Raw genomic sequence first — 15353 nt, forward strand, 5'->3', positions numbered from 1 at the left:
GGCGGTCAGTAAGTTTTGTTCGCTGGGGGTCTGTAGTTAACCCGAATCACGTGACTTAATCACTGGAGTGTGACATCGTAAGATCATTCGACATGGTTAAATAACGAGTCTTGACTAAATTCTCTGTTAGGCAGTTAAATAACAGCTGATAAAGTACACATCATGGGCGCACAAGTTTCTCAAACGGATTATGAATGGGTGTATACAGAAGAACCCCACGCAACTAGGAGGAAAGAAATATTGGGTAAGAACACTGGTTTGAAAATTTGCACATTTTTGTTCTGGGTGGGAACATTTTCATCGTGGGTGCACGTAATTGAATAAGATGTGCATTCAATCAAGGTTGAATTTTCGTTCAAAAGTTAATTTCATTGTGACAAAACTGCGTTCAGCAATGATTTTTGTATAGAAATAGGGAGATAAAAATGATCAATCGGAAATTATATTTAAAAATCCCTTTTCATTTATAATATAAAGTGTATAATAATAATAATACTTTAAGTTTTCAAAAGGGTAAGTTAGTAGATCTGTGCATAGCAGTTTTTATGCCAGACCAGTTGATTCTGATGATGAGAAAGGTTATATCAATATTTATTGTTTGATATTTCTGTAGGACATTTATTTTCAAATTGTTATTTTTTGCTGCTTCCTTTCTACATCCACTATACAATGTTTATTGCAGGTTTCAGTAAATAAATTTGCCTAGTGTCAAGGTGGGGTGCCCCCCTGATATAACCTTCTGTGATGGTGGAGTGCCCTCAAAATACTTAAATAACCATGCTTTCACAAATTTCTGGGAAAAACACTACTAACAGTACAGCACATTTATTGATATACAAGGGTAGAATAATATTGCATTGTAGTTATATCTGCCATACATGTACATGTAACTTCAATGCCTGAGGAAAATAAGTCCTTTAAATATACATATTTGAAATGTACATGTTCATGTATTTTTTTACACCAGTAGCAATGATTTGCCTGGTGATTTTTCCTTAATACAATTAACTGCTGGGTGACCAGTATACATGTACCAAGACACATTTCTACTTTTAAATAACTGGCATTTAAATTTCTTTAAAAAAAAAGCCTGACAAAGAAAACAGTTCTGCATGATAAGTAATCAGTGGCGTTTCAAGTCAGCTGTTACATGTACATTTTTAAATTCCCTGTCTGCTTCCCAGTCAATAAGAAATGCCTTTGATGAAACAGTTTTGAGTGAATTTTAACCCTGGTGAATAAATCAGAATCACTCAGTGAACATTTGTGTGAATGAACAAATTTTACTTATTGTATGTACATGCATTTGCATGTGTATGCAATGTTAGAAACACTGTTACAATTTTTTTGTCAACATAGACCCATCATAATTTTACATATACAGTAATGTACATTTTAAAGCAACTTGAGCCAATTTCATCATAGACCTGCTTGATTTTACATAGGCTCAGTCAGTAGGTTGACTGCTAATTTCTTTCACTGGTGTATGTAAATTTTTTTGTATGCATTTATTGTATATGTACATGTATGCATTTATTTTCCTTTTTATGAGCCTGTCATTGTATTTCTTGTACACATTTTTGCAAAAATTGTTAGTGAAAGTCTTTCAGCTCACCTGACCACCTGCCTCCCTGCAATACAACCCCACCTGATAATAACCTTCAGAAAATGTTGATTTCTTGTTAAAAATGCATACATGTACATTAGTACATACATACTGTACAACTGTCTCCTTATATCTTTACAGCAAAATATCCAGAAGTTAAGCAGCTGATGGGGCCTGAACCAAGAACAAAATACATTGTCCTTGCAATGGTGTTGCTTCAGTTATTATGTATATACTGGATTAGTGAGGCATCTTGGGTGACTGTTGTTATTCTAGCCTATTGTCTTGGAGGAACAATTAATCACTCTATGACTCTTGCCATACATGAAATAGCTCACAATTTAGCCTTTGGCCATAGTTATCCTTTAGCTAATAGAATTTTAGGATACATCGCTAATTTGCCATTAGGAGTACCCATGTCAGTTTCGTTTAAAAAGTACCATCTTGAACATCACCGTTACCAAGGAGATGTAGAAAAGGATGTGGATATACCATCTGAAATTGAGGGAAGGTTCTTTAACCGCACTTGGACCAAGTTGGTTTACCTAATGCTGATGCCTTACTTTTACACTATACGACCACTTTTTATTCGACCAAAGCCAATAACACCTTTAGAAATTGTTAACATAGTAATTCAAGTATTGTTTGATTGTACAGTTTATTACTTCCTTGGACCTAAACCATTGTTTTATATGATTGGTGGTACACTGATGGGAACTGGATTGCATCCCCTTTCTGGTCACTTTATTGCCGAGCATTACATGTTCATCAAGGGAATTGAGACGTATTCATACTATGGACCATTGAATTATCTTACATTCAATGTTGGTTACCACAACGAACACCACGATTTCCCTTACATACCTGGATCTCGACTGTATAAGGTATATTTACATATTTTCTTGTATGAATTTTGTGCAAGGGAGAAAAATAAAGTCTTGTTTCCTGCTACTAGCAGGAAAAAGTAGGGTAGGTATTTGTAGGCAGGGAACTAATTTTTCAAAAAAATTTTTCCATTTCCAGAGTTAAGGGGGAAACAGTAGAGACTAACAGTGCTTGCGCCAAATTTAATGAAATGAAGTACAAGTACAGGAAAGTCTGTTTTGGTAGTACAATGTTCATGTGTACATATTACTGGCATTGTGTGTACATTTTACTTACTATCAAAATGTATCGGACAAAATAAAATAAATTTTCCTTCTATTAAATGTTTTATAACTTGGATGGGTGTACAAATGTATTTCACCTAAAATAAAAGATCAATACATTTATAATTATGATTATAAAGTCATGCAGTAAGAACATGTATACACATACATGTACTATATGTAAATGATTTAATGTATTTAGATACCATGGAAGGTTTAAATTGTTCCGATAAATCTTTCATTATTCACCAAAAGTTGCACAAGGTACATTGTATAATGTTCATGTATTAGGCATGTACGCATACATGTATGTGATTAGTGGTAAATGTTTGTTACCACTTCAGTTGAAGTGTCATACTGGAAAATTGGTTTTGTGAAAACATTTACATGTATGAGGTAAAGTTTTATTACCCTTCAACATTTGAAGAACTTTTTTTTTATCTCTAAAGAGATATAACAATAAGGTATTTTTTGAAACCTAGTACTACGTGTACATGCACATGTATATACAGTAATGGTTTGTCTACAATCTCAAGACTGTTATTCCTGACAAATCAGAGTTTGAGTAATACATTGTATGCTTCTCAGTACATGCAATTGATATTTTGTAAAACCTTAAAATAGGAACTTCTAGGCACCCTAGAACATTGAAAAAATTATGGAAACAGGGATTTCAAATCCATTATGATTAATGTACAAGATACATATACATGTACATGTACCATGATCGTAATAACTTTTCACCAAATAAATGAAATTTCCAATGACAATTTGAAATATTATGAACATTCTTGATCTGAAACACATTACGGGAAGTATTGTACTGATAATTTAATATTTACATGTTAAGCTACATGTAAATATTCCTTTGTACATGTAGTTGTGTTAAGATCTTACATTGTGTACTTAGGAACTTAAAAATGCAATTTAAAAAATCTCCACTCTAATATTTTCATGTGTGACATAGTGTTGAATAGGTACCGGTACATATACATGTACATTTGTCATAAATTTTGTGTGCATGTACCAATTGTACATGTACAGACCCATCAAAATACACTGGACTGCCTGACCTGTCTGGTGACAATTCACTTAGTCTATTAAAAAATTTTGATTTTTTTAGTTGCCTGAAAAGGAGAAAATGAGGACAAAGTTGCAAACTTAAGTGTTCACCTAGTTAATCTAAAATGATTTTCGATGGGTTTTCATGTAGTTTCGTTAAGATTTTACATGTTTACTTAGTAATTTACAGTGAAAGTGCAATTTTTAAAAATCTCCAATCAAATATTTTCAAGTGTGTTAAATTCATGTAGGTACATTGTAGATAGCAGATGCGTAACTTTTAAATTTCAGAACTAATCTAGTGTAGTGATAAGTTTGACTACAAATACCCTAAGTTGACAGTTGTTACTTTTCTACGACATTCTTAAGAATAAGTTTGTGGAAAATTGGACTTAATTTATCAATCAATATTGACTTTTGTGCTCTAGAAGAGTCACACATGGGTATACAGTTTATCGGCTATTCATGACAAACATGTAGAAGACCAAATATTGAACTTGAATATCAAGTGTTTAGATAAGGTATCGATTTCAATAGGATTTTATGGGAAATATCAGTCTACCTATGTATCATACATTTGTAGAGGGTGAACATGACTAATATGTTGTATCGGTACGTTATGTACATTGTAGAAAAGTTTTGTTCTTATCAATTGTATGCCACTAACGTACATACATGTACATGTACATGAATACATGAGCATTTCCACAATCCCCTTAGGATTGGTTTATGGATGACTAAATATACATATATTTTCCATTTCTGATTGTAAAGCAGAGAAGAAAAATACCTGTGTATCTGAAAACATGCTCTAAAAAAGTAGGGTTGGTACAATGTACATGTACATGTAGTTAGGCTAAGAGTTTTATTTTTCAAAAGTTTTTGACTGGCTTCTTTCAGAGATGCGTTTAAATTTTTTATAGTGCTTTTAAAAAATTGTCAAAGATACCAAATACTTTCAGGAAAGCACTAAAATTAGGGTCAGGTTAGCAGAAACAAATGTATTTTTTAGGCATTTGTAATTCTCATTATTCTTGGACCCCTTTCCTACAATAGACTATATGTACATATAAGTGACTGTTTAAATTTTATGTGTGAACTGACAAAGTACATTAGTACCAAGTATTGATTCTTCAAAATAACTTTTGCCTAGCGTACACATAATAGGAATTCAAATTTCAAGAAATTTGAAAAATATTTATGTCTGCCCAGAAAAATAATTTGTTATAAGAGAAGTCCATAGAAGAACAATCTTTTTTTTTTTTTGGCATTCTTGAACTTTATTGTTTCAATTTGCTTTAAAGGTATATGTATGTACATACAAATGCATATACATTTTGTATATCAGTTGTGGCCTCCACTCACATATGCATGTAGTACATTTTTGTAGGTGCACTAGTGGCCAGCTTTTAATCTCAGTTGGTACATTGTACATGGTCAGCTTACAGTCAGCCCTAGGATTTCCAGGTTTTGTCCCTGGCAGGCAGATGTGAATTTATCCAATTTCACTCACCTACTTTCTACAAAACATCACATCACTTTTTCTTGTGACCATTGATGTTATTCCCGATAATTTGGAATATCAATTCGAGAATTAGAGAAAAACTGTATAATGAATAATGTAGTCAATAGTTTATGGTAAAAAACACAGTACATGTACATTTTGTATTACTTATGTCAAAAACACATTTTTTATGAATTTACATGTACATTCTGATTTTTTATTTTTTTTTATAATGGGTGAAAAAAAACACCATGCATGTATAAACATTGTACATGTATGAGGGGTAATGTCCAAGTATGGGATTTCTCAGTGTTCTAGGATTCTCCTTTCCCTGTTACCCGAGGCAAGTGAAATGTGGGTCAGGGAAAGTTACTTTTTCAACTGCTACTTACCCTTGGAAAGTAGAAATATATGAATTTTATAAATGATATTTTAAGTTAGGAAAGCAGATTTTGCTAAATAGAAAGTCAATTTTCATGTGGAACTTTCCTGTGGAAAGTTAGAATTTTCAAAATTCTTAGAACACTGATTTCTTTGGGTTGTTTCTCATAAGAATTTGATCACATTCACATGGCCTGATCATTTTGGCAGATTAATTATGTTCAATTATTTTTAAATCAAACTTGAAACGATTTCTTTCATACATGCAATTTAAATTTCATGTATATCTTTTACAAAGAACTTACTTCTATGTAGTAAGCTGAGATTTATAGGTAATTCCTTATATAATCTTTAATATTACCAGTAGTCTTATTTTGACTAAATAAGTTCATCCTTAAAGATTTTCATTAACTTTGTCACTTTTAAAATCAATGAATCAAACTTCATTAGATTTAATATATAAATTTTCATTTGATTTTTCGTTGCCTAGTTTGACATTTCTGGTTCTATCATCTTGTCAAGTGCTATTCACTTCTGATGAAGGTGATGATACTGAAAACCATCTTTTTTGCTTGTTTCCATTTTTACCTCTTAATTGTGGCTAATTTACTCTTTATATTACATCATGTACATCGTACATAGTACAAAAATGTACATCTATACATGTACCTTAACTGTTCCACCCAGTCAGTGCATGTAGATGTACATGTAGTAACAATAAAATCTACTTTCAATTTGATTGGAAATAGATCAAGTAATCTTGCACTCTTATAAGAGTTACATACCTTTCAAACTTCCTAAAATATATATATATATTTGGTTTTTGCAAATCCATGCACTCTTTAGTATTACATTGTACTTCAGCTAAGAATCATGCAGCATGTGAATGATGTGATTCATGGTTGAAAAGCCTACATAATTTTATTGTTGATATTTTCTTAAAATGTTAAAGTAAACATGAATTAACATGTGGCTTTTTATATTACCCCCTGTTCATAGGAGATATAAGTTAAAAAGAATGTACTCTAGAATGTGTAAATGACACTTAAATTCAATAGAAACTATTAAATATTTGTGAACAGACAGATTGGATTTCATCATATAAACCCATTAAACAACTTAATTACAAAAATAAAAATGTGTAGCCTTTGAGGTGTATTACAGAATTTGCATGATTCTTAAAAAGACTGCTAATTCAAATTCAAAATTAGAAGAAAATTGATCTGTGGGCTGGTTAACACACCCTAGCTAGATCTTCAGCTAGCCAATACACAGAAGCAAGCAGAAGAAGACACATAATAAACTAATTAGAATTAAGGTTTTCACAGTGCACACTTCATACATTTTTTTCTTTTTTTTTTTATTCAGGTAAAGGAAATAGCTCCAGAATATTATGACAATTTGCCTCAGTATACATCCTGGGTCAAGGTCATGTACAACTTTGTAATGGACCCTGCAATAGGACCATTTTCAAGAGTCCGAAGAAGAATTCAGGAAGAAAAAGAACAAATGAGTGAAAATAAGTCTCAGAGTAATGGAAAGGCCCATGTTGAGTAAAAAATACTACTTCAACTATGACCTTTTGGTAATCTCTTCTCAAACAACTCTGCCATTGTTACAAAGCATATGGTATACAGATTTTACGTTCTTTAAGGTTTAAGAAGCCTTGCCTTTACCATAGAACTGAAACTACAGGTATACAGCTTTTATAGTATAAACATAATCCAGTTCATAAGATTGAGCAGTATTTTTATATTGATCAATATTTTTTATTCATTTATATGTACATATATATGCATACATGTATATCATGAACTCTTACAATGGGCTATGGATATTAGAATATAGAATTGTCATTTTAACACAATGTACATTTTTGTATTTGTAAGTTCCAACAAAAATATTTTGAATTTTAGTATTTGATTTCAATGAGAAATATAAGAGTATTAACAGAAAAGCTTTGTCAGTATCGTTATCAATTCTTTATAATACTTTAATACTTTATAAAAATTTTGCATTTCACTTGAATTAGAATTATCAGCAAATTTATATCGGAAAATTAAAAATTTTCAAATGATCAACTTTGTTTCTCAATGACAAAAACACATTTTTATCATAAAATAAAAAAATTCTCTTCCTGACAAATTTAGTGCACTTTTTGTTTTCAAAGTCAAAGTTGTGCATGGTTAAGGTCATAGATTCAATTTTTGCATACCAAGTGGATTGGAGGCTTGCCTTGCCCAATTTTTTGCCTTCAGCTACTTCAAGAAGTTTTCTGTTTGTTGGCTCTTCTTGGTTGAAATTACTTCAACTTACAATATCATATAAATGTAAGATGTGTATTCCTTGTTGAATAATGAATTAAGTATCATTCTGTGTAAGAATCCTGCAATGGATGGCTCATCAATTTATCCATAAGCATCTGCAACATAGATATTTTTGGCTGCTTATATAAGGAAATAGAGCAGGAAAATTTTCTGGCCATTTTTCCATAGTGCATTTCAACTAAATTTGACCTATCAGTATTTTGAAAAGGCAAACTTTACAAACAGTTTGATTTCTAAAGTTAATGAGGTATAAATATCAGTACTTGGAATATGCAATAAAATATCTGTTTTTTGTTTTGTTTGTTTTTGTTTTTTTTTAATGTGCCATACCTTAAGCACATTTTTCCCATTTCTCAGACAGATAGGTATTTAAAGCATAAGATGTAGGGTTGCATGTTTGATCACAAATATACATGTATATAATTAAGGCTAGAAACCACTAATTCCACTTCCCATAGGCTTCTATGCTAATTTCACAATATTCAATGGCTTTTCTGGACTTTACCTCAACTTTAACCTGCAGAGGACAATATATCAGCATGATTCTACATATGTCAGCTCACAATCCTCAGAATGGCATGTGAGGTTAGCAGACTTGCAGTGCAGTACTGGTCACCGGAAGTGAAGGCTCCATAAATAGCATGGGAAATCCCAGTGTTTTCACAAGATAGGGGTATATATAGAAATCATTATGGAGATTAGGCTTCACATCGCAAGAAGCAAAATGCACCTATAAATTGTACAGAAATGTTTTTCCTTTCAGAAACTGTTTAATTTTTTTAAATAAGATGAGAACTTTTTTCACAGCACTATGAGGAACAGGGGTAATTTCTGTGTAATACTATTTTTGCGTACGTTCCAAATGCTCATTGGTTGAATTGGTGGTCTGAAACTTATATACATGTACCGGTAGTTGAAAACAGTTAATTGAATAGGTAAAGGATTGAGATGAACTTCTTTCACAATATTATTTTGTGAAATTGAATAGCTGTTTTAATGTTGATAACTGATCATGTGGCTGTAAAAAACACTTTGAAAGTGTTCTCCTACTCTTACATGTACATGTATGTATTGATATGGAATGTACAACTATTTTTATCTTTTACACAAAGGAATGTGTTCAATACAATATGACTGCGTGAAACCTCATTGGTTTTCAAACACTAGTCAAGAAATAGTAATGTACATATAGTTGAAACTGAAATTGTATGTTTTCTGCAACTTTCAAAATCTTTGAATTTCTTCTATGAAATATTTACAGAAATTGTATTTAACACTACAATCAGAATGCATATTACTTGTTTAGCATATGTAAAGTGCTTGCTAATTTAATTTCTTAAGAATAGGAGGCATTTTCTTTAAACTCTCAATCTTTTGTTATTGAAGTGCAATAGTGAGTGATTTTAAAAGGCCAGTAGGAACAAAAATTATGCATATAGTTCATGCTTTTTTTTAATTGAATGAATACTACATTGAAATATAAAATTTTACATGAATGATCGACTTATATCCTTTGTGTGTAATCACCAAAGACTGCTTTAATTCATAAGCTCTCTTAATTCATTTTTTTATTAACGTGGTTGCATAGATCAAACAATTTAAATACTAGACATATTCTGTACATTAATGGAAAAGTGTGCTTATTTAAACTTTGCATTGGAGGGGGAGAGTCAGTATTGACAGTAATATTCAATTATGGCCAAAATAAAAAAATATCCTAGATTCTCATCCCATCCCGACCCAATTTTTTCACCTTCCACGAAAAATTTTATCCAGTTTAGTTCAATTTCTTTCAAATTGACAGCATTTTTCACTTAAACTGTTGAAAAATGTTAGAATGTATTAATTTTTTTATGATGGCCTGTAGTTGAAAGGCTTTTTTCCAAGCCTATATTTTCAATATTGCACAATGCACAAACTATACATTCTTGGTTAAAAGACCTTTTAAAAAATGAATAGAAGTGCTTGAAAAGAGCTACATTTATTAGGTGGGTCTCTATTGTTGGCATTTTACTCTGAGTTATTATTATGGCTGTTAAAATAATTTTAGCAAGACCATTTTTTTTAAATCCCTTCTAAAGATCCTAAGTAACTTTGTTATATTTTTGTAGTTACTATTAACTGATCAATAGTAGAAAATTTACAGTTTTAAAGGAAAGGAGAAATACATTAATAATGTACTGTTTCTCCATTGTTTGTTAGATTTATTTTGTTCATGTCTTTACATTAGGCCAAGGAAAAAAATCATATCTGTTTAAGGTTACGTTGGATGAAAAAATAGAGGAGGTAAAATCAGTTTATTTTTATTAATTACTTTCTGTTGTCACTTACTGGAGGATTTCTTGACTTTAATAGTGCTCAACTTAAAAATGATAGTATAGTAGCATTTCTTTAATAAATACCAATAAAATGTGCTAGGGTAGGTAAGGTAACCTTAAACAGACAGTTTTTTTTCTCTTGCCTTAAATGCCAGTTTTAGAAGTTTTTGAGATTGTATGCTTTAAGTTCTTATATCATTGAAATGTATAAATTTGTATAACAAGGAAGTAAGCATGAGATACCATTAATTAGTGTAAGTATTTGTAAGAATCAGGCAAAATTGGAAAAATCAGAAACATGCATGTCGAAACCCCACTTATCTGATGATATAATTTCATTCAAGGATTTCTTTATTTGTGAAGACCACTATTTGATTTCTGTATCACTGTATTTGTTCAATAGAATGCCAGAGAAAATGAGATTTTTGACAGAGTTATCTGCCCGTAAAACGTTCATTTTCAGTGCATTTCAATGAAATTCTTAATCGGTTTACCAAAATGATACGGAAAATTCTTTCCCTTTTTCTTGATACTGATGGTGCAAAAAAAAAAAATTTAAATTTTCAAAATGGTGAGGTTTTTCACACTATGTTTGACCCTTTGCCAGATACTTACAGAAACTGACACTTAACCATGTGAACTGAGAATACACATAAAAAGATATCCAATTGGCAAAGGCCAGGTTTATTTTAATTTTTGCATTGTTATGATTTATTAGTTCAGTCAGTGTTAAAAGTTGTACTCATTTTTGCTGTGGGTTTGAACTAATCATTTTATTTGACTTTTGTTAAACTTTAATTAGTTCAGCTCTCTGTTTATTTTACTTTTTTCAGTCTAATACAATTTGTCTGTATTAGAATTGAAATGGCACCTGCTTGAAAATATTATGTATCTCCTAAATCAATTGCTTAAATGTTAATTTACATGTATTTTAATTTTCACAACCTTATGTTAGGATGTGGTCTATCAATTACAAAATAAGTGCCAAATCATACTAATTAAACAAAAAAGATGTATTTTTTATCCCTCTAAAATCTGATAAAATGATGCTATTTTTTATTGGTTTTATTTTTTTTTGTATAAAGTCATTATTAGTATGCTCCTCTAAAGGTGCTCCAGTTCCTGTTTACTTTATATTTACTTGTTCGAGTTACCTAACTAATCGTAATGTGTTATTGATAATAGATGTTGCCTTTGAAGTTTATTAAAACTTTTTTTTATCTTGAATCGTTATATTTGTATTAGTTTGCCCTCATTACACATGCTTCTTTATTATACCCCCACAAACTGGGGGTATGGAATCATCCTTTTGTCTGTCTGTCTGTCCACATTTCTTGTAAGCACAACTCTTAAACTGCTGAAGGGAATTGAATGAAATTTTACAGGAAGGTTAGGCATCATATGAGGTGTTCGTGAATGGAGGACTCCAAAGGAATATGATTGAACTTAAGGGTTTAACATTTTTATAACTCCATTTGAAGTATGGGTATTCTCTTTGTGAGCTTGTTCACAGCATTTTAACACTCAGATGATGGGTGACCTACTTTTATCATTACATATATCTCATTCACACAAACACACAACCACTAATCTCATAATTACTACCAAACATTATTAAAAATGAATGGTAAAAAATAGATCCCTTGACATTTACCACATATATATAAGTTTCAATGAAAAAGCTTCACTTTGGGTTATTCTTCTGCATTTTATACAGGGACTGTCATTAGACTACTATTTAAACAATAACAAAGACAGAAAACATTGCTTGGATATATGGAATTTTGTTGGCCTTAAGGAGACACAACTCTTGCAAAGCATTGGAATTCTGGTATTGACCATTTTACATCAATCTCATGTAAGCATCACAGTAACTTGGATTGATTTCATTCTGTTTCAATGGAAACCTTGAAAGGCTTTGATGAAATTGAGTAGGAAATAAATATATCACAGATTTCAAGAGTTATTTCTCTTACCATAGGTCTACCTCCTTAAATGCTCTGATGATTTTTTAGGTTAATTGTATGGGAATATTTTCACCGTTTCCCTTACTTACCGTTTTTGAGTAAAAAAGGGGTCGAAGGGGCCAAAAATATCTTGTTGGAAGACAGATTTTAATGAGGTGTTTTTGTAAATTGTTCCTGTTTACAAGGGGTTTGAGAGCAGAACTTTTTACTCAAATTGGATTTCAAAATATTTTGCAATATCGTATTTAAAAGACACTTGATGTGCCCATAATGAACTGAATGTCCTTATGTTTAAATATGTCTTAAGCTAATATTGTGTTCACACTTGTCCCAGACGAAGAGTTATCAACTAGCTGTGGTCGTATCATGCTGTGTTGGGCAAAACTTTTACTAGAACTGGAGTAGGTATTCTCTAACGGAGCGATTCAATCTGCATATAGCTAACACTTTCAAAGCTGAATTTTGGTCTTTGTTCCGTTTAATTCATTAGTTTGATTATGATGAAATGTTATCGGGTCTTTCAGAGCTTGCTTAGAGATGTGTGTATACTTGTTGGAGACCTGTTATTTGTGACCTCTCAATGTGTTTACTATTTTAGATTAAGGTTATATGTTGGTGCGCATGCATTTGTTGCGTTCACCATAATTATCCGTTCCTTTTCCTTTATACGAGTTTTTGTTTTTGTTTGTTTGTTTGGTTTTTTTTTTTTTTTTTTGCATTATTATATAAATAAGACCTTGAAACGTGGTAGGATAAGACATGCTCTGTTTAAGACGTATAATTCAAAAAAAGTTAAATGAACTCGTTTTGTACTTCTATATCATTAAGGTCACGTAAACTGTGCATTAATCGATAATATATCGTATCCAAGTTTTTGAATTTAAAGGTACTTAAGTTTAACAGGTCTAAAAATGGATTGAAACAGAAGTCGTGATAATCATCACATACAAACCTTTATTACTCGGTGCATTCTCAAGTAAGGTTTGTGTTTTTCTCCTATTCGAGGGGAATATTAATGAAATATTGAAAATGTAGAGCGGAGCATAAACATTAACCGGTCATTTATATGTTGCCTATTTTCAGTAAACTGCCCTTTCAGGAAACGGGCAGATTATGAGATCAGAGAGAAAATAATGATTTTCTGAATATCAGAAATACACGTTTAAAGTTTCTAGACTTATTTATGATTATTGCATAAAACTTTACATACTTGTTAGTTATATTAATCTGAAGATCAGTATTTATTTTCATGATGATTCTTTATTTTATTTTTAAGTTATTGAATTTTTTATTTAGTTTTACTTTTAAAAAAGTTTTTTTTTTAATTTCGCGCTGTATAAGGGAAATTCAGGAGGTGCATTGAACCTCACAATTATGTATGTGTGGTTGGATCACAAAAAAACTGCATGCCTTCCAACACTCCCATACCTCTATAGACTTTAGAAAGAACCAATATGGAATTATTTTAGAGAAACATTATACCATGAACACTGAAATATGTTGTAACAATTTTCGTTTCTCTCTTTTATCAACTTTCTGTTTTATGGAACTTTGAAATTTTCAATCTATATATTGACATGCAAAATTTTCATTGCAAAAAATCTTTGCTCCCTTAATCAGAATTGTTGCTTCAATTTGGTATCATATAAAACAGTTTTTGTCGGTCTTTAATATACACAGAAAAAATTATTTCACGTGATTTTCACATGATTTTCACCTGAATTGAGCAAATGAACTTCGTGATTAATTTCACGTTAAATTCAGGTGAATCGAGTCTTCACTTGAAATTCACGTGAACTGATATCATGAAGGTTGTGTTAAGTGAATTTTACGTGAAAATCACGTTAATTTCATGTGAAGTTCATATGAATTTCACGTGAAGCTCGATTAACATAAAATTCACATGAAAAATATTTGCCTGTGTTGAATGGGAATAAGGAATGAGTCAGGATATACTTAGGATGACATCCTGTACAACCCCATGTTTTCCCGAAACATGTATTATGTTTGCTTTCACAAGACGACGGATGTATTGTGCGCTCGTGGCGCAGCTGTTTATTTTAGAATGCATGAGTTGGGTTAAATTCCAATGAATGCATGTTTGGGACATGTGGCATCCACTGCCTGATGAACATCCTCTTGAAAAGCGACGAAGACGTAAAACTCAGCCTCTAGCATGTTAACACGGTCGAAAAAGGAGCGTTTATATAACTATTTCAATGTGCTTGTCCGTTGTCAACTCAACTTTCTCTAAATACATAAGATAATTAGTATTAAAAGTAGTCTTTTTTCTTTACTTAGTATATTTACACCTCTCAATGGAAATTTTATTCCATGCAAAATATTTGTCTATAGATTATAACTAGGAAGCACTTAAGTTCATGTTCATAGCACAGAATTTCCGGAAGTCTTCGGAGTATGTGTGAATTATTTGTTTAAATTAATACTACACTTTATTCTTTTGTAAACATTTGACCATTTGAATACCGTTCGGCAATATGTTAGTTTGTATTCATGTTTTGGTACTTGGTTCGGTAAAAAACAGAAATAAACATTTTAGCCGACTTAATAATAAATGGAATATGTGCTACTGTGAAATCATAGTGAAGTGCATGTTTGAGAAGCTATTGAAAAATTAATGGTGCTGAATTATGAGGTAAATATTTGATCACTTTACATATGCCGATTGACGGTCTACATTTTCAACCAAGAAAACGTAAAAAAATCATTTAAAAAGGTCAAGCTCAAAACCAGAATAGAGGAGTAATTAAAATGGATCACAGGGCGCAGCTTGATACAACCACATGCGTCAAATGGACATGTATGTAAAAAATATTCAAACTTGGTCCAGCTCTAAACATGGATTGCGATGAGATGTTTGTCTGACAATTCTGGAAGTTGTTAAAAGAACTTTTATAATTCGCATTTAACACTTCAAATAAGCAATTCATACAAGTCCAATGCAAATTCTTATTTTATCCTTAATATAAGGCATAAATAAACCTTTAAATCCAACAGAAATTTCCTTTTAGATGTAGTA

The 15353-nt window shown here is 31.3% G+C and overlaps 1 protein-coding gene across 1 annotated transcript; it reads left to right on the top strand.

Annotated features, from left to right (window-relative positions):
* The first annotated feature begins 20 nt into the window (after positions 1 to 20).
* On the top strand, positions 21 to 11573 carry LOC148626141 (sphingolipid delta(4)-desaturase DES1-like). The gene is made up of 3 exons (XM_088569859.1): positions 21 to 244; positions 1748 to 2490; positions 7070 to 11573. The coding sequence occupies exons 1-3, from the start codon at positions 163 to 165 to the stop codon at positions 7256 to 7258; spliced, it is 1014 nt and encodes a 337-aa protein (XP_088425985.1). The 5' UTR covers positions 21 to 162; the 3' UTR covers positions 7259 to 11573.
* The last annotated feature ends 3780 nt before the right edge of the window (positions 11574 to 15353 follow it).

This window comes from Perna viridis, chromosome 2 (assembly GCF_037379345.1).
Source record: "Perna viridis isolate PV_CMFRI_1.1 ecotype Kerala chromosome 2, ASM3737934v1, whole genome shotgun sequence".
In the NCBI taxonomy this organism is placed as follows: Eukaryota; Metazoa; Mollusca; class Bivalvia; order Mytilida; family Mytilidae; genus Perna; species Perna viridis.

Excerpts from the sequence above, each read along its gene's own strand:
- LOC148626141 (XM_088569859.1), top strand. The coding sequence starts at position 163 with ATGGGCGCACAAGTTTCTCAAACGGATTATGAATGGGTGTATACAGAA. Across the intron at positions 245-1,747 it reads TAGGAGGAAAGAAATATTGG|CAAAATATCCAGAAGTTAAG; the intron begins GTAAGAACACTG and ends ATATCTTTACAG. Across the intron at positions 2,491-7,069 it reads CTGGATCTCGACTGTATAAG|GTAAAGGAAATAGCTCCAGA; the intron begins GTATATTTACAT and ends TTTTTTATTCAG.